General features: G+C 30.5%; 1 protein-coding gene across 4 annotated transcripts; it reads right to left on the bottom strand.

Annotated features, from left to right (window-relative positions):
* Positions 1-50: 50 nt before the first annotated feature.
* On the bottom strand, positions 51-22,121 carry LOC100162466 (dynein heavy chain, cytoplasmic). Of its 4 annotated transcripts, XM_008186566.2 has the most exons (65): positions 21,746-22,121; positions 21,357-21,626; positions 21,176-21,275; positions 20,921-21,094; positions 20,561-20,819; positions 20,084-20,491; positions 19,902-20,023; positions 19,597-19,834; positions 19,183-19,491; positions 18,978-19,113; positions 18,700-18,899; positions 18,462-18,635; positions 18,312-18,338; positions 17,900-18,235; positions 17,432-17,836; positions 17,249-17,370; positions 16,979-17,162; positions 16,651-16,911; positions 16,346-16,571; positions 15,989-16,248; positions 15,144-15,353; positions 14,588-14,734; positions 14,186-14,358; positions 13,326-14,064; positions 12,971-13,253; positions 12,650-12,907; positions 11,969-12,203; positions 11,717-11,903; positions 11,533-11,656; positions 11,378-11,466; positions 11,244-11,273; positions 10,927-11,162; positions 10,638-10,815; positions 9,846-10,070; positions 9,626-9,783; positions 9,343-9,553; positions 8,999-9,158; positions 8,718-8,905; positions 8,530-8,648; positions 8,275-8,434; positions 8,013-8,206; positions 7,633-7,894; positions 7,371-7,562; positions 7,012-7,192; positions 6,704-6,948; positions 6,071-6,644; positions 5,794-5,992; positions 5,610-5,727; positions 5,308-5,523; positions 5,091-5,246; positions 4,831-5,004; positions 4,603-4,767; positions 4,077-4,374; positions 3,597-3,985; positions 3,137-3,535; positions 2,766-3,058; positions 2,475-2,688; positions 2,221-2,415; positions 1,953-2,155; positions 1,755-1,885; positions 1,352-1,683; positions 1,084-1,281; positions 835-1,012; positions 672-768; positions 51-601 (listed from the first exon to the last, which is right to left on the bottom strand). In XM_008186566.2, exons 2-65 carry the CDS (start codon positions 21,619-21,621, stop codon positions 430-432), a joined length of 14,091 nt encoding a protein of 4,696 aa, XP_008184788.1. In that variant the 5' UTR covers positions 21,622-21,626; positions 21,746-22,121; the 3' UTR covers positions 51-429. The 4 variants fall into 4 exon arrangements, with proteins under 4 accessions (XP_008184788.1, XP_016661320.1, XP_016661319.1 ...); XM_016805831.1 differs by lacking the exon at positions 11,244-11,273 and having other exon boundaries at positions 430-601; XM_016805830.1 differs by lacking the exon at positions 18,312-18,338 and having other exon boundaries at positions 430-601.
* Between the last annotated feature and the right edge of the window lie 1,898 nt (positions 22,122-24,019).

Raw genomic sequence — 24,019 nt, 5'->3', positions numbered from 1 at the left:
CAGCATATTAAAATACATAAAAAAAATTTAAATAAGTAACTTGCTTTCAAATTAATCTTCTATGGCTAATAACAGAGATTACTCGGTATATAATAATAATAATAAAAGGAATAATAACCAATTACAAACTGAGCGACAAATACAAAATAATATTTTATAGAGAAGTTTAAAAACTCGTTGCACTTATAAAATAATCATTTAAATTGATTATAAAAGTTGATTTATTAATATAAAATATAAAATTAAATTTATAATAAAATAGGTTTAGTTATTAAATAAATTCACAGCTTTTTGAAATATTTATTTTGGGATATATTAGAATAAATGGCACCGTGCTTTGGACCACAATAGATTATTTAAATTTATTAAACATATTATTTATAAATAAATATATTTTTATTAACATTTTATTAGTTTGTATTATTTTACCTAATTTAAAGCAGCAGATGTTAATAATGCCACTCCTCTTTCATAAAATGTGTGATGATCTTGTCCAGGAGCTACATCTAGTTCTACAGTGAATAATAATTCAGCTCTAGTAGAATTTAAATATACTGGTAGAGACAGTTTATCAGGTCTTAAGTGTTCTTCTGCCGACACACTAGAAAATATAAGTTTAATTTAGAAAATAAACTTCGATAAGACATTTTTAGTAAATAAAATGCACTTACTGTGTCCATCGTAACAATGTCACTGGTAAATCAGTCATTATGGATGAAGTTAACAACAACTGATTATTACGACATTGTGCACCCTGTAGTTTTAAACCTTAGATCATAAAAAATGGTTATCAATAGAATATCATTATTTTTTTATATATATACAAATGCTTACCAATAACACCAAAGCTACATTCATCCTGTTGAACTGAATCATACTCTAATGCATCAGTAATAGTCACATCTAGTATTAATTCTTCTAAGGACCAAGAGTTGGCTTGTGCAATACACTGTCTGGTAGCTGTTATATAAGCTTCTGGATTTAATAAACCCCCAAGCCACACTGGGAATGACTATAAATAAAACAGTTGTAAGTATAGAACTAATACAAAATAATTGTACTCAAATGATTTTAATAACTTACTTTGATTTGATTGGCACCTCGTTGAGAAACAAGCTGTGATACTTGCTGTAGTTGCTTGACACGTTGGCTAAAATCAGACACCCATTGGATTACTGTACATCCACTGGGTACTGTGTAACGACGCCAACCAACTGGCAATTTTCCTTTGACCAAATCACTGAACAAGCTCCTATGATAGTTGGTTTGTTTCTTTTCGCCCTGCAAATAACAAAAAATAAATAAATAATACAAAAATATTAATGTACACTTGGTATAACATTGAACATACTTGGCATATAGCTACTACTTCATTTAAATCATGAATAACTTCCTGTAATAACTTTGAACCAAAGTTAACTTCTCGTTCGAAATATCGATAAAGCGGATCCTTGATGTTCTCTACAGTACGTTTTAATGTCTGGAGTGATTGAGGTAAAAGTTGTAGCCAGGTAGTTGCTGAGTTATGCAATGTTCTCATCCAAGCTGGACGACCATCAGATGTTGGAAGTCCAATACTAGAATCAGGTCCTCCATCTTTAACAGCTTGTTCAGTAACATAAGCAAGTTCATCTTCATCCTCGAGTTGTTGCATCTTCAATAATTTGCTTACCAAATCGGTACCTATATAATTATAAATTAAGGAATCATAAATTTATAAATCAAAAATAGTTACTTCTAAGTTCTTGACATACCTCTAGTAGTCAGTAGTACTTTTTCAGCGTTATTTGGTAATCCTAACCACGATGGTGATTGTCTATCTGACAAATTTTCAATCCAATGTAAAAAGTGATCTCTTCTTGATCCATTGGGCATTGTAATATGCCTAAATTAAATTTGTTTAGTTAAATATTGCAAAATGTTCAACTAAAAATAAGTATATTAATTGGTACCTATTATCTCCTCCAACACCATCTACATTAGCTACTAATGCAAATCCTGTTTCAAAACTACGTGCTGTGAACAACTTGCTTAAAAATGATGTTAATAGTCTTTGATCATAGTCATTGTCAATTTTACCACCGTAAATACATTGTGACAATAAAGTAACTAGTGCATCCCATGGAATTTTCTCAGGAGGTAAATTTGTACGGCTCTAAATGTAAATTTAATTAATTAAACAAATTCAAAATCTATTTTATTACTTAAATAAAAATATACTTTGGCTGTTGTTTCAATCCATGTATCCAATGTGTCACAAGCAACTCTTAGATCAGATTCATTGAATTCATAATGTTTGGCCCAACCAAGTGGAGTATAACGTAGACGCTCTTGTACTATAGCATGGAACCATGCAAGTAAAAAGTATAATCTGGCTCTTTCATTGGGTACTTTCATCATGCGCGATGCCGGAATCTAAAATCACATTATATTAAATATTTTGCTATTTAAATCAATCGATTTTCAATGTTTACAGTATTGAATGTTCGTAACAAATTGGCTTTTACACCAGGTGGAGGCTCAAATACAAATATGCGTCCTGCTCTCAATAAATTTACAGGTACAGCAGAATTTATTTCCATAGTTAAAAATAGTCTGAAGTTGGTATGTGGTTGAAGACTGTGTAGTTTCTTTTCAAGCTGTACTAACCATTGAGGAGCCAGATGAACATTTTTCAACAAGACCCATCTTAAAATTATGAAAAAAAAATTAGAACATATTATTTAATATTTATGATATCACAAAATTAGTATAATGTTGCATACCGTCCAAGACGAACTGCGGAATTTATAGCTTCGGTAGCTTGACGGAAACCTTCAGCAGAACCAATTGCTACAGACGACAACAGTTGGTTATGTTGAGTAGCAAGGTCATCAACACGGCCAGAAGCATCATACCCAGGGGCCGAGCACAAAAGTGCTGGAACACTACAGTCTAATTCATTTAAGACAATAGTAGCTAAGTCAGGTTCACGCTCTGCTGAAGAGGTTAATTGAGTACCCAAAGTTGCTTCGACAAATAGATTAGCTGATGCTATCACTCTATCTGGTCGGAATGCCTAATTTTAGAATTAAAAGAAATATAGAAAACACATATGTATATCACTTAAATTAAAGAAATGGTGTATTAGAAATACTTGAATAGCTAGAAGTTGATACATGGCAGTAGCCACAGGACTAAACGGAGTTGATTCATCCCACAATTTAGGAACACATTGTTCAGGTGTATTTTGTGCAAGCCATGGGCCAAACTCTGGCATTTCCTCAACTCGTTCTGATAAATTTTTAAATGATGAAATTCTATGTGATAACCTAATCATGGCTTCAATTTGTTCTTGGTTCAGACTACTAAGAGAACCCTGTCCTGATGAGTTATTGGAACTCAAAACTCCTTCTTTACCTCGAAGGAAGAATTGGAACTCAGAGTCCAATATATTACCAATTGGCGATCCCTTTAAACTGATTCGACACAACAATATTGCTAATGTCAACCTATCATTGTGTAACATTCCTCTGGCTACCCTTTCATAACATACCTAGAAATTATTTAATGGTTGTTTTAATATCAATACAGAAAATATTTTTTTTAATTCTTACAGTGAATAAATCCTTAGTAACAATATCTAATCGAGATGTGTGATCAGTGACTGACGCCAATCTGGGATTAGATAATAAAACTGAGCTGAAGATATCCAAAAAGAATTTTAATGAATACTGATAGAGGAAATGGACTTGATTTAAACTGTCCATAGTGAAATACATATTACTACAAGCTTGTGCTAAAGGTTTATATTGTTGCGAAACTGTTTCTATTTCAGCAATAACTTTGTCTGTTTCTTCCACCTTTTTGCTGATATCTGCTGCTTCTTGTTTAAGTCTTTCTAATGTTGTTATTACAGAATCATTGTCCAATATTTTACCTTTAGCTTCATTTAATGCTTGTAACAGTGATTTTTCCAATTGTCTCAAACGCAAGTGGAATTCACCTAAAACAAAAGAAGTTCATATTTTTAATACACTGCTTGATCAATAATAATATAATAATATATTATTACATTTATTAATAAATATACATACCTTGAAGTTTGAGTAAGTCGGATCGTTTTGTGTCAATATCAGGCCTTTCAGCTTTCAATACACGATCTAAGCATTGACTTTGTAATGATGATCTAGTTACTGTAAAGTTGACAAACATTACTCTTGAACATATGTCTGGTGAAAATTCAACAGTTGGATCACGAGTAGACAAAAATATAACAAATTTTGGTGATAAATCTATATCTTGATCTCCTAGTGTTATTAAAACACGACCTCCAGTACGACGAAGTTCTCGGTTTAATACAGGATTCAAAATTGGATCATAGTTTTCAACATCCTAAAAGTTTAAATAAACTGATGATATAGTTCTTAACATTTTTAAATTTAAATACTAAAAATATTCCTAACAACCAATTACATTAGGATGTTTTTCTAAAAATAAAAACAATATGTTTGAGATGACATTGTAATATCAATCAACCAAGTTCTTTAAATATTGAGAGAAAAGAACATCAAACATTTTTATGCATTTATAACAAAATAATTATAGAATAAATGTACTTACTTGAACAAGTAATGGATTTCCAAAACGTAACGCAGATTCAAGATTTTTTCTAAAAGAATCATCCAAGAAACTTGTTTTTGTGATCTTAGCATCTGCATACTCTTTGAGAATAAACTCAGTTGCTTGTCCCGATGGATCAATTATTAACGGATATCTATTGTATCTCTATAATTAAAAATAATACATTAAACACCACAACAGAAAAGTTATGAAAAAAATGACATATACCTTCAACATAATAGCATTTTCAGTACATAAGTCATCTGTAGGTAATGAATTAGCGTGCCAACGAAGTCTTTCATCTGGATTTGACAAATATTCAGTCAATGCTATATCAGATCTATACTGAATACCAGCTAAATATAAATGCTGACACCAGGTTGTAAACAGATTTTGACGATACTAATATAAAACATAAACCATTTGTCTTAATTAGAATAGAATAGAGAATAACATTAAAATTATCAGCATATATAAACAACACTAACATGTTGATCAAAGTAACCAGCATACGCTAAATAGGCTGATGATAGAAGAACATCTCCAATAATTGTAGCCATCTGAGATCTGAACGTATCTCTTGTGCTCTCCCATCTTTCTCTTTCAATCACCAAAGATTTTAAAAGAGCAATTGATCGATCAACCTAAGAATATATTTAATTTATTTAGTAAAAAAAGAAAAAAAACATTAATTCAAAAGCATACTTTGCTCTGAACATTTTCTAAGTCAGATTTAATTGCTTGAGCTTGTGAAATTAGTTGTGCATACTCTTCTTGATATTCAGTGATTGTTTGTTCTAACTGAGCAATAAGCGATGTAGTTTCTTCATTTTTAACTTTGTTTTCTGATGCTTGATTCTCGAGAGATTTTAATTCATCTCTTAATGGTTCTACTTTTTTTAGTACATCCGCATAACTAACCTAGAATACAAATTATCAATATTAAATTTACTAGTGCAGTTTGAAAAACGATTTATATAAAATAAAATCAAAATTTGAATTTATACCTGAGCTATAGCCCATTTAACCATAGGACCACAAGCCATACTAGCACGATTAACTTTTTCAAATGTGTAATCCGGATTGTTCAAATACCTACTATGCATTTTTTCCCGAACATCATCACTGTAAAAATAATATTTTTATTAACATTTTTATTTTTATGATTGACTTTTAAATGTTTTCACTTACGAAATATTTTCTGTACTAAAGTTGTTAACGATTGAATTAATGAAGTTCTCTCGCATGACAACTGCTCTGATAGCTTTCCAATCAGATGCATTTTCGCCAAGCAACAAACAAATGGATTCTAATGCCAACTTAACAACTGCAGGTGGATTAGCCATTGATCGTACCTCAACTAATTGTTGTTTCTTGATTTCCTTTACAGCTATAAAAGTATATATTTTATAGTGAACATTTTAAACAGAATTTAAACATTATTGTTAAAAATTTAACCGTAGATTACCTTGCTGAGCATCCATGACAGCGGGTTCAACATGTGCAAGATCAGCCATAACATCTTTTCGTTTTTCTGATATTAATACTTGTTGTTTCTTGATTTGTGCTTGTATTTCTTGTGATTGTACTTTACGCTTTTCAGCTTCATGCTGTTCTTTAAACATTTGCTGTAATTTGGCATTAGCTGCCTCGTTTTTGGTGTTTAATTCTATTGATTTGACTGCTAATGATTTTTGCATCTCTTCCACCTGCTCAACTGTTTCAGCTATTTTTGATAGACCTACATTCAAATGGAGTTGTTGTTCTTCAAGTTCAGCTCTCTTTTCTTTATGTAATTTTACAAAATGATTAATAAAATCCAAATAATGTCTAGGGGTAATTGCCATTGTTCTTGAGCCTCTTTTCACTAATCGGCTGTTTGCCTTATGTAATGTTTGGTGTACATAAACAAAAGCATTCACAACTGCAGTACGATAGTCTGGAATACTAGGAACTAGAGAGCAAGCAGATGGGAAGAAATCGGGAGCTTTCCACATTGGCGGTCCATCCAAGTCAACAGATCGAGTGAATTCTTGACCAACCTATTGGGAATAAACAAAAGTTAAAACATTTAATTCTGAGTTCAATTAAAAATATTTACTTGGAATAATGCTGTATCTGACCAGTCTCCAAACCAATTAAGAACACATCTGTTAAAAAGTGCAGGAGAGGTAGCTGCTCTGTCTTTTAATCCTTCTGAACTAGGATTCATAGTGAAAACAACATGCAAATTCCTCATTACTTGACCAGTGAACCATTTATAAAGTTCTTCATTTGAATCTAACATAAGACCTTCTCTTTGACTTCCTTCTTTACATTGGGTCATTAAAGTAGTATATTCGTCTCCTAAAAGTTAAAAAAAATTTTAAATAAGTAACAAATTATATGAACCCTTTAATTATTACATACCTTCAAATAAACCAGGAACTTCTCCATTAGCCAACAAAGTGTTCATGCGTTCAAGAAAACCTGATTCTAATACATTTGATTCATCCAGTATGAATGTTATTTTCTCATTTTTACATCCAGATCTTCTCAACACTGCTCTAAGATCTTCATCAAAGTCTTCGCTTGTGTATTTGTTATGTACCTAAGAAAAATTAAACAAATAAAATAATCCTAGCAATTGTTTTTGTAAATAAATGTAAATTCATATGTAGTTGCACAAAATTGCAATAAATAGTAAAAACTAAATACTGATTATCTCACAACTAATGATAACATAAAATAGAGTAACAAAATAAATTTGGTTGTACAATTTTACTTACTCTGATTTGGAATACAGAAAGACCATTCATGAATGCAACAAATCTTGAGAGTGTAGTCTTGCCAGCTCCAGAAACACCAATTAACAACAAATGACCTTGAGGCTGTCTAAATATTCTGTCTATTCGTAATACATGATCTAATACCTCATCAAAAAGTACAATTTTTACATCTAATTCTTCTTCATAGAATACCTAAATAAATAATGATTTGAAAATATTAATAACTGTAGAATAATGATAAGATATGGAATCATTTCAATACCTTTAGTCTTGCAGCAACATAATCTCGTAATTGTTTTCTTTCAACAGGTACATAATCTTTATGTAACCAATTGCTATAAAGTATTGGTCTTTGAAGAGCTTCTTCTTTATTAATTCCGGGAAAATGTTTCATGGCAACTATATCAATATTTTCGTTTGTCCATTGACGTTCAACATCATCTACTAGACGATCTTGGAAGAGACGTAATGCTTCATGTGCCCACAGACGTACTAAACCATCAACACTTAATGTTTCTAAAGGTCTAAAATAATTGTTTTATTTTATTATTATTTAATATTTATTCATCTTAAAACAATATTTTAATCAAATAATAATTTTGGCATTATATTTAAAAAGGATTCGTTTACAAGATAAATTACCTGATTGCCTCACAAATTCCTCTAACCCAACGTGTCATCTCTCTAGGAGAATATACATAATGGGGTTGCATGTCTTGAGTAAACCGATCTTGAGAAGCTAAATAAAATTCAACCATTGCATTTGTCAAGGGCTCTGCATAACCACGAAGGGTAGGAATTAATCGCAACATTGCTCTGCTGAAGGTTCCATAAATCTAAATATTTATTGAATACCATAAATAATTTTAAATGCAGAATTATAAGCATATTATAAGTAATTTACCTGTTTCAAAGAGGTTTCACCAGGGTAGTCAACATATATTACTGGTACATGTCGTAAGAATCTATGTGATAAAGGCTTTCTACCAGGATCTGTTGGTGGATTACATGCTCCAACAAATTGTATTCTTTCCAAAGATACCCAAGCTTGATCTCCAGTTGGTCTAGAATTATTTAAAATAAATATTGGGATTATCACCAATATAAAAAATAATTTAGCTTAATATGCAATAATAAAATAATAGAAATATTTATTTACTTGTAAAAACCTCTTCTTTCCACTAATTGTCGCAAGAATGATATTACTCTTTGAGTACCATAGTTATCCATATCGGGTAAATTGATTTCATCACAGAATAATACCAACCATTTACCAAGCTTCATGCAAAACAAAGGAATAAGAATAAAAACTTAAATTTTAATATTATTATGACGTTTGTTGCTTACTTGAATAGGAGAAAGGAAAATTCCATTAGGTGTTTTTCGGTATTCACAGTAATGATCAAACGTTTTTAATAAAAGTTCTGGGGTGGTAGCTGATGAAAAGTTCAAGCCAACAACTTCCATATCAGGAAGAGCTCTTAATGCCGAAAATAAGGTCATTGTTTTTCCAGACCCAGGAGGACCACATAAAACTGAACACATTTTTAAATATTAATTTTGGTTTTACTGTTTTAGTGTTTTACTTTATTTTAAGTAACTGTTTTAATTGCCGATTATTAACTTACCCAAGGGTTTATGTTCTGCAAGCCATGTGTATAGCAATGTTTCATGTCTTACAGTGTCTAATGTAGGAACAACAACATCAGGTGATGCAACTTTATGTGTTTCGACTTCTACTTGTGGAACTCTATTAGACCAAGGAACCCAATCTCCGTGGACATTAACCTGGTTAGAAAAATTTTTTAATAAAATAGCTAAAATATAATCTACATAGGAATGACAATAAATATTATAAATATATTTACTTTGAAGTATAACTATCAATAATGTAACTAAATTATTTAAAATATAAAATAAAAATGTAATTTACTATTTAGTCATCTACAGATTAACTATATCAAAAACTTACTTCATAATCAATAATGTTTTCAGTCATTGGCGGTAACGCTACAGTTGTTACAGATCTAATGAATTCACCAATATCAGAACGCACTTTCAATTTTGCATCACCAGCAAAACTCCATAATAAAGCATAAACTAAGCATTTTGGAATATACTGTTCTAATTGGTCATGCGGAAGTGGAAAATCAGAATGAGTCCTATTATATTGAAGAACATTCCTGAAAACAATAAAATAAAATATTATAATATTTGTACATGTTAAATATCTTTTGTAATATAAAATAAATTACCTAATACTTTGATTAATCATAGAAAACAATGATCCAAGTGCTCTTAATCGGGTAAAGTCCATAATATGTTCTTGTTTTATAGCATATTCTAAACATCTAACAACTAAACCATCTGATGACAAATGAGGTTGTAACATTGTCACAATATCCAACTGAAGCTACATAAACAAATAATATTTAACTTGATGCATAAAGGTCATTGAATATATGCAATTAATACCTGTAAAGTTGGGGACATAAATTGTTCAACAGTAGATCCTGATGTTGCAGAAACTGGTTGAGGAATAAGAGATATTGAATCTTCATCTCCTTCATCAATAGGTATGCTTTTTAAACGACTCAAATAATTCTCAAATATCATTTCAGTAGTTAAAACATCCTCACTAAACCATATCATACCACAACGAGATACAGTAGCAAGAGTGGCATATTTTAAATCTTGTACCTAAAACATTTAAATTATCATAAAATTTATTATATGAGGAATAGAAAAGGGCAGGTTAAATCTTGAATTATATAGCAATATTACTATAATATAGCAAATTGTACGCTCAGCAGATCACTTTAACTCTGTTGGTTTAAAAATTTGAGTGAATGACCTCTTATAAATTTTAAGATTTTAATTTTTAAGCAAGTTATGAGTATTTAAAAAATGCACAAGCAATTTACAATTTTAAACCACTAATAGCTTGTTTTAAAATTAAAATATAAAAACCCTAAAAGTTTCACTAGATAATATTCTTAATTCTAAATTTTATAAGATATTAATTCACACTAATATTTGAACAGAGCTAAACGTGATCTATAATACGAACATACAATAACATACACGTGTGCTGGTATAGCACCCTCTTAAAAGACTTCTGTGAAAATAATGCTACATTTAATTCACAGAAATAATTGTAAAAGAATGCAGGGAAACAAAAAAAAGTAGTTTTGATTATTAAAATAGGTCAAACTTAAATATATACTATTAATACTAAATATTTTAATATTACAATCTAGTACTTACCTCAAACATAATTCGAACATTGGGTGGAAGTGATAAACGTTCTCCATTTGGTAATGTTAATAACTTGTTATCATCCAAAACAGAATTTAAATTTTCAACCCATTCAGGATCAACATCACCATCAAAAATGATCCATTGTCTTTTGTTAATTTCACCACGAACATTATCAACAATTTTTCTAAAATGTGACCATTATTATATAATATATCATAGTTTAATATTAATACAAGTTATAATGGGATATATTAAATTTAAAAACATAGTTTAGATATTTCTATATTTGTCTTACCTTAATATGTGAGTAAATAAACCATCAGTCCATTCCCTAGTATTTGGGTCTAAAGCACCATACAAAGCTTCTTTAGATATAGCCTTTGGATCAATTACATGAGCTTGTCCTTCCATTCCATCAATTCTTTCAAGAGCTTTTAATAATACTTTCCAAGCACTAGATTTACCTGATCCGCTAGGACCAACCATCATTAAACCGTGATTTAGTTCACAAATTTGATAAAGTTGTAGCACCTAAAATTACATTAATTTATTTTAAATAAAATTATATTAATTTATGCAATTACTACAATGACAATCAATGATTGAAAATACCTTCTGAATCCATGTCTCCCCCATATAACACTAAGTAAGCGTGTAAATAAAATTTTCACTCAATAATAAATTAATTTAATTATTGAGAGTTAATATAGAAAGAAATATTAAGTAATTCATATTTAATATGCTACCTTTTCCATCCAAGGACCACCAAGCTCGTCGTCTTCTCCGCAAACATAGTATTCTTCTTGGCATACTTTTCTTATTTGTTCTTTCAGTTCTAATATAATCAAGTAAAAAAATGTATTTTTAGTTTTATTTTTAATTGAATAATAATATTATTCACCTGTCATTTGAGCCCGTTTATATTGAACTTGAGGGAACACATCATTTAACAAAGAAAATAAAAGTGGAATATCTTCTGCGACTAGTTTAGGTACCATTGTTTCACACACAGATTGAATCAGTATCTATAAGTATTATATTTAATAACAATACAAATGTATAACATATAAATAAATATATTTTACTTCTTGCTCTGGTAGATTTTCTGCAATTTCAGCTTCATTCAAACTATGTCTTTCAGTTGTTGCACTAATACCTTTAATATGTTGGATACGATCTCTTTTAACATTTCCAGCAGATACTAAAACAGACTTTAATGCTCGCAGTCCAAAATCATAGTGAGATTGATTAGAAAGCTGTTCATCACATAATCTAAAACATATATTATACATTAAAATGTAAATTACCTTGATCTTATTAAAAAAAAGTTTACTTACTTGAAAAATGGTACAATTTTGCATGCAAGTTTCTCTGCTGTACGGAAACCTTGAGAAAACAACATAACTTCAGCTATAAGTTGTCTATCAGGTTTAGTCATGGCTAATGACCGGAATAACTTTTTAAGATTGTCTGGAAGATTTGAACGACCAGCATAACCAGGATTCATAGTAATGAATATTGCCATGTCCGTAGATACTCTTACTTGTTTTCCAACTAGTTCTACGGTGATATCTATTAAAAAGAAAAATATAATTTGAAATAATAAAATACAACATGGTAGGTACTCAAGATATCCAAAAAAGTTTTTAAAAAGAGACTAAATTTAAATATTTAAGAAATTAATTGTGGTAAATAACTAATAAAAAGATTAAGAATTGTAAATTGTAGAAAATATTTTTAAATTAAAAATAATAAGCTGAGGAAATAATGATTAAATTCATGAATACATAAATATAATGTTATATTAATTGTATATATAATACAAAATAAATATATACAGGTTTAAATTACATTTATGTTGTTTAATTTTTTTTTTTTTTAAAGAATAAAGAGACCCAAAAGTACATTGAAAAGTTGTGTTCTTTAAAACATAAGATACCAGATGAAAAATTAGAAAGAAACATGAAATATATATTTTTTTTAAGTAAAACACCAATCCTAGTCTGACATTTACTTACTAGTTTTCTTAGAATCCATTTGGGATTTCAGTGCTTCTTGAATAGTTTGTATCTGTTGAGAGACAGCTGATAACATCCTTTCCTCTAATCTATTAAATTCATCAAAACATCCCCATGCTCCAACTTGACAAAGACCAACAAATATCCGCCCCATAGCTTGGAAATCAAAAGTTTCATCGCAGTTGAATACCAAGACAAAACGTCCTAACTGATGACCAAGAGCTTTGACAGACTCGGTCTTACCAGTACCAGCAGGACCTAAGATTAATAAATAAATGCAAGTTGAGTTATATTAAATACATAATTAAAAACTAAACTAACCAAATGGAGATCCTCCTAATCTAGATTCTAAAGCTTGTGTCATAGTCAAGTAACAGCGATCAGTTAATGGAGTTTGAACTAATCGGTCTTGCACACCAAGGTATTCAAAGCCATAATAGAAATTCGCATTAGCCATTTGTATGGTAAGTTGTTTTAAGACGTCAGTTTGATTAGTGTCTAAATAGAAACGCATTTCACAAAGCCATTCAAAAGATCGAGGGCTTGCTACTTTTCTAGAAATCAGTCTTCTTGTGATCATTCGTTTATGAACATATTCATTAATCTAAAACAGAATTAAAAGTAATAATAACAGTTTATAGAAGTTATTAACTATCAATATAAAATAAATACATACTAAATATTCAAGTTTCTTTCGCCTTAATGGTGGTTGCTCTTGCAAAACAGAATCTGCTAAAAAGTTTAAGGATGTTTCAACTTGGGCCAATACATTTTCTAAAGGAGTTAATTTTGGCATAGAATCATTTTCATTTTCACACTGCACTTGAATTTGGTGCAAAGCTGATTCTATGTCTTCACTCCACAATATTTGAGCAGATAACACAACAATTTGTGCTTGATAGTTATCACACCATGCCATAAAAGCATCGTGGTCAATAGTTTCTTGTTTAAATTGCTTGCTATTAGTAACTGCTTCACTTAGACGTGACGCCAATGTAAATCGCATTTCTTTCTCAACCAATGTAAGCCATTCGTTGATTTTGGGATGATCAGTTGTAGATATAGGGTTAGTAAATATAACTTCTTCGCCTTCACGAGATGCTACACCAAGAATGTTAGTGGATGTTTCATCCAATATTATAGCAGCAACACCAGCAAACATTTTCTTGAAATGTTTCTGTAATCTTGAAATATTTTTACTGTTTCCAATAATTTCTAAAAGATCTTCATCACCAACAAAATAAAATCGCGGAAAAGACATTCTTTCTCTTTCCAAATATTCTCCAAGAGCCTTTTGTATTTTCCCTAATAAATCAGCTAATCTTTCAAGAGATCGTTGTACTCCTTGAATATTAAGAACATCAATTACCATTCGAGATTTAGAAACTTTTTTCATCAGGCCCAAAAAGTCAGAACTGTGAAAATTATAACTCATATTATACATACACACACAAACATACATAATAAAATAAATAATTGAATATTAACAAATATTCAATAATTATTATTTATTATAGATCCAATAATTTATGATACCTAATATTGTGGAATCTTGAAGTTTCAACTGGTAGCAAAGTTTTAATATCAGCACTTCCTGAGAAAATACCTTCCAAATAAACCCAACGTCTTTGAACATCAATCCAAACATCGAACAAAGTATTAATTCGATTTAGTTTCTCTTCCCATGTTAAAGCTTCTTCTTCAAAAACCTAATTTGACATATCATATAATAAAAAAAAACATGAATATTGTACACATAACAAATAATACAAAATGTTTTTTATATATATTACACAATTCCTTGAGCAAAACAGGAATCGTCTTTGTAATACATAATTTTAAATGTGAGTATCAATAACACACAAACCAAATATACTACATAATATGTTGAGTGCTAAAAAGGTCTTACAACAAATCAATAAAATAATTGATACGTACTTTGTAATAAGGTGATAATTTCATTGCTGCAACAGAATTGATGTGTTCTTTAACTGTATTAAAGAGTTCATCCCAGCCTCGTATTAGACGACACTTATTTTGATAATTAATTAAGTCTAAAGAATACGACTGCCAAGTATCTCGGACCTAATAATCAAAATTAAGATTAATCTACGATATAAAAATATAATTACTATTAGCTTATTTATTTATGAAGGTACATTTATTAAATTGAAAACAGAATATGTACTATGTACAATGTTAATTAGATTGTATGTTTAAACTATTGGTTTTTTATAGTATAATTCAACTTCAATAAACATAAAAAGTAATGAACTTATTTAATTATTTACCAACATAGGTACTTCTGAAAATAAATGTACAATCAATAAATTTAACTAAAATAAACTAAAACACCCGTATTTTTTCATTAAAAATGAAGACTAAATTGCTGAAATGTATTGTTGAATTGTTAAATACTCAAATTCAAATAAACATAGTATAAATCAAACTTATCTGACTAAAAATAAAATAAAATACCTAAATTATAACTTACTTGTTTTAAAAATTCTTCTAGGGCCATTTCTCCTTGTGCAGTCATAATAATATCTTTAACAACTGCTTCGTTTGCTTGTAAATCTACATCCCAAATTTGTCCCAATGTTATATCAGAAAATGTCCAGGTCACTCTAAGTTTACGCATTAACTGTTTCCAATGACGATCTTTTAATGCATCCGATTTTAATTCTATCACAGTCATGTTAACCTGAAAAATATAAGTTTCCAAACTTGTAAATTTAAATAGATATGTATATTAATGAGTTCTTATTTTAATATTTCAATTATGTGGGCTCCACACACGCATCCGTACTCTCTGTCTTATAAACACATAACATACCAAATTGTAAGCTCAGCAGATCACTTTTAGCTCTGTTAGTTAAAAAATTAGAGTTAATTGACCTCTTAAAAAAATTTAGAGGTAAGATTATTATCTAGTGAACCCTTTTATACTTTTTTTAATTTGAATTTTAAAGCAAGTCATAAGTTATTTAAAATGCACAAAAAATTTACAATTTTAAAATACTCATAACTGCTTTAAAATTAAAATATAAAAAAGCCCTATAAGGTCCACTAGATAATAATCTTACTTCTTAATTATTTAAGAGGTCAATTTACTCTAATATTTAAACTAAAAGAGCTAAATGAGATCTGCCGATTGTACAATTTGCTGTTATGCGTTTGTAAGATAGAGATAACACATGCGAGTATAGCGCTCTCTTAAATATCAGATGACTAACATAATATAATTAAAAATAATAATACTATAAAAGACTCCAATAAATGATAATTTATTTTTAACTAACTCTAACTATATTAGAAAAAAAAAGTAAATACGCTCACCTTAACATAACTTTGCAAGAGCTTCTTAACATATTCATATGAAGAATATTGTCTGAAACGAGCAGGCAATTCTTTTAATTGATTAGTTAAACCATCCAATTGTTGACGGAGTTTCCTAGGCTGAACTGAAAGCCAAGGTTTTTCACGGATTTCATCAATCTGTATCCATATTTTTGAAAGTTCAGACCAAACACCCTTAAGATCTTGCATTTCTTCAAAAACTACTATCATACGATCTTCAGCACTTGATAATGCGCTACCTAATAAATAAAAACAAAAATTTTTTGATGTTTTTAAATGCATAAAAATTAAAAACTATACATTTTTAAAAAAATTTCTAAAAAATATAGTACAAACCCGCTGGATCTTTAAGTTCTAAGGCTTCTTTAGCTTTTGCCACATTATCTCTTTCTTCTTTAATACGTGTAAATTTATTCTCAAATACTTGAAGCTGGGATAAAGCATCATCAGGTTGTGTGTTTCCAGCTACTGGTTTACCCTGTTCCCATTCCAAAAGGAAGTCATTTGTTCTGGTTTCCACAGCTTTATTTTCAGCAATTATCTTCATTTGAAGACTTTGAACCTAAATGTAAAAATGTTGTGAAATAAATCTAAACCAATTGAATGCACAAAATAATTAGATAAATATGTGTATTAATCACTTGAGTTTGAATAGATTTGTCTTTGCGTTTGATTATTTCATTAAATGCGCTCCACTCGCCTTCAACATTATCTAAATCAAGCCAATTACTAGGAAATTGGAATCGTTGTCTTTCTAAAATCTTTTGTCCTTTTTTATAAAGATCAACTTGTTTCTCCCAAACTCTCATACTACGTTTTAAAAATTGCACATAAGTAATAAATGATACAGCATCAGATGTACTTGCAGCTTCAATTGATTGTTTTTCCATATCGTTCCGAGACTAAATTAATCAAATTATTCTAATAATTAAGTTAATTTAAATTAAAATAATATTTTGTGCAACTTACTTTAGCCACTTGAACGTGAAATTCTGTCATACTATTACCAAGCAGTCCTCCAAATTTATTCAAAATTTCTTTATGCCAAGAATCATACTTCAAGGCTACTTTACTTTGAACCTTACCATATTCTATAATAAATGGTCCAAGATCTTTTCGAGTTTCAGTTGTATCAAAAGTTTTACGAGATTTTCTAAAAATTAACATTGCATAGGTAATTAATATAACTGTGATTATTTGATAATTTTTACATAATTAAATCATAACAATAATTCTTACTGAATATCATTTAAATAGGTCATCCAAGTATTGATATCCTCTCCCATTTGACTATAAAGATTATCAGCTTGTAAATCCCACAAGGATTGATAAATTAGCCACTCTGACATGTATTTTTCAGCCTTAAAACAAACGCCATTACAAATACACTCTAAAATTGTATTATATTAAATATTTGAATACCTCATTTATTTTTCTTTCCATTGCTTCAAATGCAGCTGTTAAAAATGTCTCCCCAGATGGTAGATTGGCTAAAAGATCTTGATATGTCTGAGATGTTGGTTGATCCAAACCAACTTGGTATCTAGAACTTTGCAATCTAACTTGTGACGTAACTACAGCTTGCCATGCAAAGAACTGTTGCATAAGTTGAACACGCCCTTCACACAGATTTGGATACAAATAAATAGTTTGATTGGTTATTCTGACTTCAAGTATCTGCACTTTAATTTGAGGATCACCACCAAGCTTATTAGTTGGTTGAGGTGGTGCATCAGTATCCATACTCAAATCTTTCTGTTTTCCTTCTAATGCTTCAGTCCAAGCTTGTATACCTGCTTGGAGCCTTGAGGATAAACTTTTTTCAATCTATAATAATAAAATAATAATTCATTAATTTAATCTACTGTTAAATAAATAATAACAACAAACCTGTTGATCAAGACGTGTCACCCAAATATGTAAATTTGAATATTGTCTTAGCGACAGATCATCTACTGCTCTTTGAATTTTAGAAAGAATATCTGCTAACGTGCTAGCAGAATATGCACAAGTTTCTAAAGATTTAACATCTAGGTCAAGCTGTTCTTCAACTACCAAAAGATCTTCGACTTTTTCTTGAAAAGCTAGTATCTGTTCTGCATACTTTTGAACATATTGATCAAGTTTATAGCTTTCCCATACCATTTGAACACCTTCTGCAATAAGTCCTTGAGTGTCTTTATGCAGCCCAGCTATTAATGGCACAATACTAGTTTTATCTTCAATCTGTCAAAAAAACATTTTTGTTATTAGTCACTTATTATTAAAAATATTTTAACTATAACTTAAGTAGAACCACTACCTTTAAATAAGAACTCCTATTGATAAGCTAATTTAAAAAAAAAATTATAAAACATTATATAAATAAAATGTTTGAAAAAACATATAAAATGTATTTTAAACATATGGGTAAGAGAAAATAATGCATAATATTAATAAATAGAAATCTTACTTTGTCCAAAGTACATTCATAAGTACGAACACTTTCACGCAAGGATATAGCAAATGGGTACAATTGATTTGCTTGATGCGCTTTATTAACAATTGCCAAAGGTACACGAAATCCAAGATTTTTTAAATGTCTCACTTCTTTTGATAAAGTAATAATCTCGGGTAAAAAGTTGACCTAACATAAACATAATGATATTAAATGCATTTATATAATATAAACGTTTAAATTAAATTCTTACCCTAAGTTTTAAAACATTTCCTCGACCAGTACGAGACCTTGTACTTTCAATAGTAAATATTCTTCCAGATACACCCATATTTCTTTGTTGAACTCCTCGAGCCCAATCATCAAAAATATCTTTTGTATTTAATTTTAGTCGGAAACTATCGCCATCAGCTTTTAATTTTTGACCTTCTAAATGATCTTCCCATCCTTTGCCTATGCAATTAAAATTAAATATTTTATTAACAAATTTTTTTTATAGACTAATATTATATTGTATAGGTAAAAACTTACCCAAAACATCTTCAACTCTTCGTAGATAAGCAGATAATTGACTATCAATTAACTTTGCCCATAAAATGGAACCAGCAATTGGTGGTATGTCTTGTTGGTGGCTCAAATAGTATGCTTTACTTTGTGGATATTGAGTCTAGACAGATTAATATGAAAAATTGTGTTACAATAACAATATTTGTATTATATTTTTAGAAAAATTTACTTTAAACTTATCATGAAGAGCTTCAATATCTTCTTTAACTTTATTAATAAGTTGAGTTTGATATTCGCGTATAGCTCCACGTATATGTGGCCTTACAAATAGAGCATTAAAACGAGAAAATATGCGGAACATTTCATTAGCATTGCGAGCTGTTCCTAATTGATCTCTAAGATGAGCAGTAATTCTAGCTTCAACTCTGTCTATTCTTTCTTCATATCTTGCTACAGCAGCTTCCCAAGCTTCAACTCCTTCACGACTAATATCCAGACAATCCACAACTTTTATATTTTCGTAAGCTGAATTCACTTCCTAATAATAATAAATTAATAATAATTAAACGTGTTGTTTTAGATACTGGTTAAAATATCTAATAACAATTGAAAATAATATTTAGTATAAAAAATTATTCAATACCTCTATAGCACTTGTATCTGGAGCTGGTGATAATGATACTGGACCTTGATCTTGGTCTTCGCGCACTTGAGATTGTTGAGCTGTAGGTCTAAGAACTCGCATTATAACTGCTTGCAATTGTTCATGTTGTTGCCTAAACTTTCTCATATGTTCAAGCCTTGTTTGTAAACGTTTATGATCTGGTTGTATACGCCAAACTACTTTGAATGTTTCATCTCGTTTTCGTTTAACTACATCCCTAAAACCATTCAATAAGTTTAGTATATTATTATAAATTCAAATTATTATATTATATTTTATATTACCTCAAAATAACTTGAAGTTTATCAAATTCATCATCATACGCAGTAAAAACATTAAAACACTGTCCCATGACTTTTTCAAATTCATCATAGGGTATATGCATTAAAAATCTAGTACCTAACACCTAAAAACAGTAACTATTGGTATTAATATTACCAACCCTAAAATATAAAACAATACTTACTTTTAATAATTTTGATAATAAATCTCTTGAAATTGCTTCAACTAATTTTAATAATTTTGGTAAAGGATACTTTGTGCTCCGTATTTTACGTAAATGAATAAAAATATGTTCAATAGCAGTACGAATACGATCTAAATCTGTTGCTGCTAGAAGATCATTGATAGGGAAATCTTTCATTAAAGTGTTATAATCATTGACAGTAGCTAAAGCAGTCTTGAGGCCAGTATCACTATCAAAACTGACAGTCGCATGAAAACGTTTGCCATGTTTTAAAATATCTAATGTAAGGCCTACTTCTAAACTATCACGCTTATCTTGTATACGATGTAAAGCTCTTTCTTTATTTAGCCAAAAACTAATTTCTTGTAGAGCGGTTCCATTTAATGGATCTCTATCTAAATTGGTCACCTACAAAATTGAATACAATTTAATAAGTATGTTAAGCATTTTAATGATTTTGTTTAAACATCAATTTACTTTTTGTATTTCTTTGATCCAACGATTAACACCAGCCTGCAGCTGATTAAGAAACTTGGAATCTTCAACAAGAGCTCCAAAATCAGATACTTTTGGTTTACGATTTGGGTCATCGGCAAATTTGCTTATTACAGATAATACAGTTGGATTAATTGTTAATGTCACTTCAGGAATATCAATATTTTGTTGTAAATGAAGTAGACCCATTTCTAATTCAACCATAGTTTTTTCTACTGATGGAGCCATTTTATCACCATCTCTATAAAAACATCAATCATTTTGGTTTAAATATATGGTTCAGGTATGTTTAATTAAAAACGATAACAAATCGATAACAAACAAGATATATTATAACAATACCTATCAGCTCTTCCCGATTCTTTTACATAACTCTTGAAGTATGGAGTAATAGCTTTACTAACTAATGCATGCAATGTTTCATATGGTGAACCATCATTAAACTGTACAAGTCGCACTTGACTTGGAATTGGTTTATCGGCTTCTATCACTGTAGCTCTTTTCATAAAAGACAAGCTATACAAAAATTATTTTTAAAAAAAAAGGTCAATTTAATTCAATTAAAATTTAAAAGGAAAACATGTTGTTGAGGAAAACCTTGTCATTTTTTGATTGGTGAAAACAACTTCGTTCGACAAATAAAATATTGGTATATCTTTATCATCTTCTCCGTCGGCACCATTTTCCGTTTCTTCGTCTAAAAAAATATTAACGCTTGGGTATACATTATTTTTCGAATTTCAAAACTACGCTAGACGGAAATTGTCGAGAGTGAAACCTTTGTTGACGCTCTTCTGGACGAAAACCGTCGATGTGTTGGGGTCGGACAGAAACTTTTTGACGCATTCGAGATTGACAGGATCATCGAACGCCAGATCCAGCATGGACGTGGTGGCCGACTTATCACCGTGCAGAACGGTGGACACCGTCTTCTTTAAGTAGTCGACAAACACGGCCGTATCCATGATGGACAGCGAGTTGGCCGAGTTATCGTCCAGCGAAGACAAGGCGTTGGCTGTGCCGCTGTCCAGCGATTCCGTCATCGTTCCTGTAAATTGGGGACGCCGAAAGCTGAAGATTACTTGTCGTGTGATAGATTTTATCTACATCTCATATAGGTAGGTAGGTACGTCGACCGCTGACGGGACCGGACCAGACGTCGTTTACCTGTGCAGAGACGGACCGGAACTAGTCTGGAACTGGGACGGCGCCGGGGCTAGAGGAGGGACGAGAAAACGCGAGAAAATCGAGGGCCGGTTTTCGCGTTTTCACATGTTGATGATAAGGGGGGAAAACCCGAGCAACGACGGCTCGCCGTTCCTTCGAACCGGACTTGCGGCTATAGTCGGATAGGGTGGCCGCGACACGAGTAATAAGTCTGTGCTCGAAACCGGGCTAAGGCGTCATGGCACGCGACGTAACACAATAATAATAATGATGATATTTATGGTAATTCGGACGACACGAGAACGAGACGTGTATTTTTTGAATGACGGGGAGTAGCACACACACAGATATCGGATATGCACACTACACACACACGCACACACACACACACACACACACATACGCAGATGCCAGATATGAGAATCTAGAGATAATATGCACCACCGACAACTTACAATATTGATGCACACCGCATTCACGTACCCACGGAATATTGTGTACGATATCATCGGTCCGCGGTCCGCGATCCGTCAGCCGGACGCACTGGTCGTGGGCCAGCACCAGAAGCCAGCGTTTTAAGCCGCCGACAGTGTGGCCAACGTGAACCGGCAACCGCCGATTGACGCGTACTTTCATAGTTTCATCACAGAATATATTAATAGTAGGTAGTAGTTGTTGTTACATGTACGTATATTATTATTTCGTTATTGTACTCATTACTACCATAAAACAATGTCGCTACTTTTGTGTAGGTATTCCGCGGTCGTCGGACCGCGTAGGTAGCAAACTGGCAAATAATAGATGCATACATATATAATGTTACACGGCTTCCGATCCTTCGCTGGTGTCACGCCATGCTTTCGAACTCGTAATATACAGATTACAAGAAAATATTTCATAATTTACATATATTATTATAATAGTCTTTGTCCTGTGATCTATAATAGCGCGAGAGCACTATAACGCACTTGTCAGCACTACTTATGGAGTAACATACTTACAAGACAGTATAATCAGTGTTGGGTAAGTTACTTTTAAGAAGTAATTAGTTACTTTACTCGTTACTCAAATAAAATTGTAGTGAAATTACTTTACTTTTCAAATAGAAAAGTAACTCATTACTTTCTCGTTACAAAAAAAAAAATAAATATTTTTTTTTCAAATTTCTTGGCAGTTATCATTCTGCAGGCAATAATGTAACTTTTTATAGAAATACATTACCAATGGTAAAAAGGTATAATATAAAAAATGTGTACAAAAAAAGATGTACAGTTAATACATATTTACATAACAATATTACATTAGTAATTACTTATGAGTTATGACCATTAAAAAATAGTACTAATTAATTGTAGCTTCTTATCAATAGTAATAATTATTATATAGTTAATTATAATATTATGTATTTGTGTCACAAAATAAACCTATACCTATACCTATCAGTAGAGTGTCAGCTGATCGACTTAACACCAAATAAGGAATAATAGCACTCAATCTTGTATTTGTGTTATTAAATATTATGTTTGTGAAAATAAAATCATAATACATATAGAACATAATAATAACTTATACAATTATAAAAATAAACCGTTTCTTATAAATGCCAAATGTGAAATGGCTATAATGATTTATAACGGCGTAATGTATAAATATTTCGATTCTATTTAATTATCAGAAATAAAATGCTATAGGTATTCTAATGTAAATTCTAAATACAGCAATAACTAATAAGTATTTTCAAATTGAACAGTTTTTGTACAACACTAAATTATTTATAAAACCTGCATAGTTAATAGGAGAGTATATAACTCATTAGTCCACGCTATAATAGATATCATAGGAAACGTTCTGCAAAGGTACTTAGGCACCTCTTTAGAGGAATCAAATTAAATAATAACTTTTCTCGTGATTTACCGTGCAATTGGACATGTCAAATGTCAAAACAATTGAAAACTGTGGCGAGTTAAAATTAAATATATAAATATATACGATTGATGGGTAAACATAATAATACCCGCATTATACATATATTTTTTTTTTGGCAATAGGTAGGTATTTAATAATTGGAAACTTTAATGCGTTATTTTATAGAAATTACTTATCAAAAGTAATTTCCATTATATTTTCGTTACTTGGATAAAATTCTAATGAAATTACGTAACGCGTTACAAGCAATGTAACGCCGTTACAGTAACGCTTAACTACCCAACACTGAGTATAATCGGTAGGTACTACCATGACAAAATAGTTCTAATTTGTTATGGGTACTACCAG

Source organism: Acyrthosiphon pisum, chromosome A1 (assembly GCF_005508785.2).
Source record: "Acyrthosiphon pisum isolate AL4f chromosome A1, pea_aphid_22Mar2018_4r6ur, whole genome shotgun sequence".
NCBI classification, from domain to species: Eukaryota; Metazoa; Arthropoda; class Insecta; order Hemiptera; family Aphididae; genus Acyrthosiphon; species Acyrthosiphon pisum.
The sequence above is the reverse complement of the archived record's forward strand: the minus strand, read 5'-3'. Positions and strand labels throughout refer to the sequence as shown.

Coding starts and splice junctions, on each gene's coding strand:
- LOC100162466 (XM_008186566.2), bottom strand. CDS start 21,621: ATGACGGAATCGCTGGACAGCGGCACAGCCAACGCCTTGTCTTCGCTG. Junction 5,993..6,070: donor TGTCATGGATGCTCAGCAAG/GTAATCTACGGT, acceptor ATACTTTTATAG/CTGTAAAGGAAATCAAGAAA. Junction 3,986..4,076: donor CGACTTACTCAAACTTCAAG/GTATGTATATTT, acceptor CTTTTGTTTTAG/GTGAATTCCACTTGCGTTTG.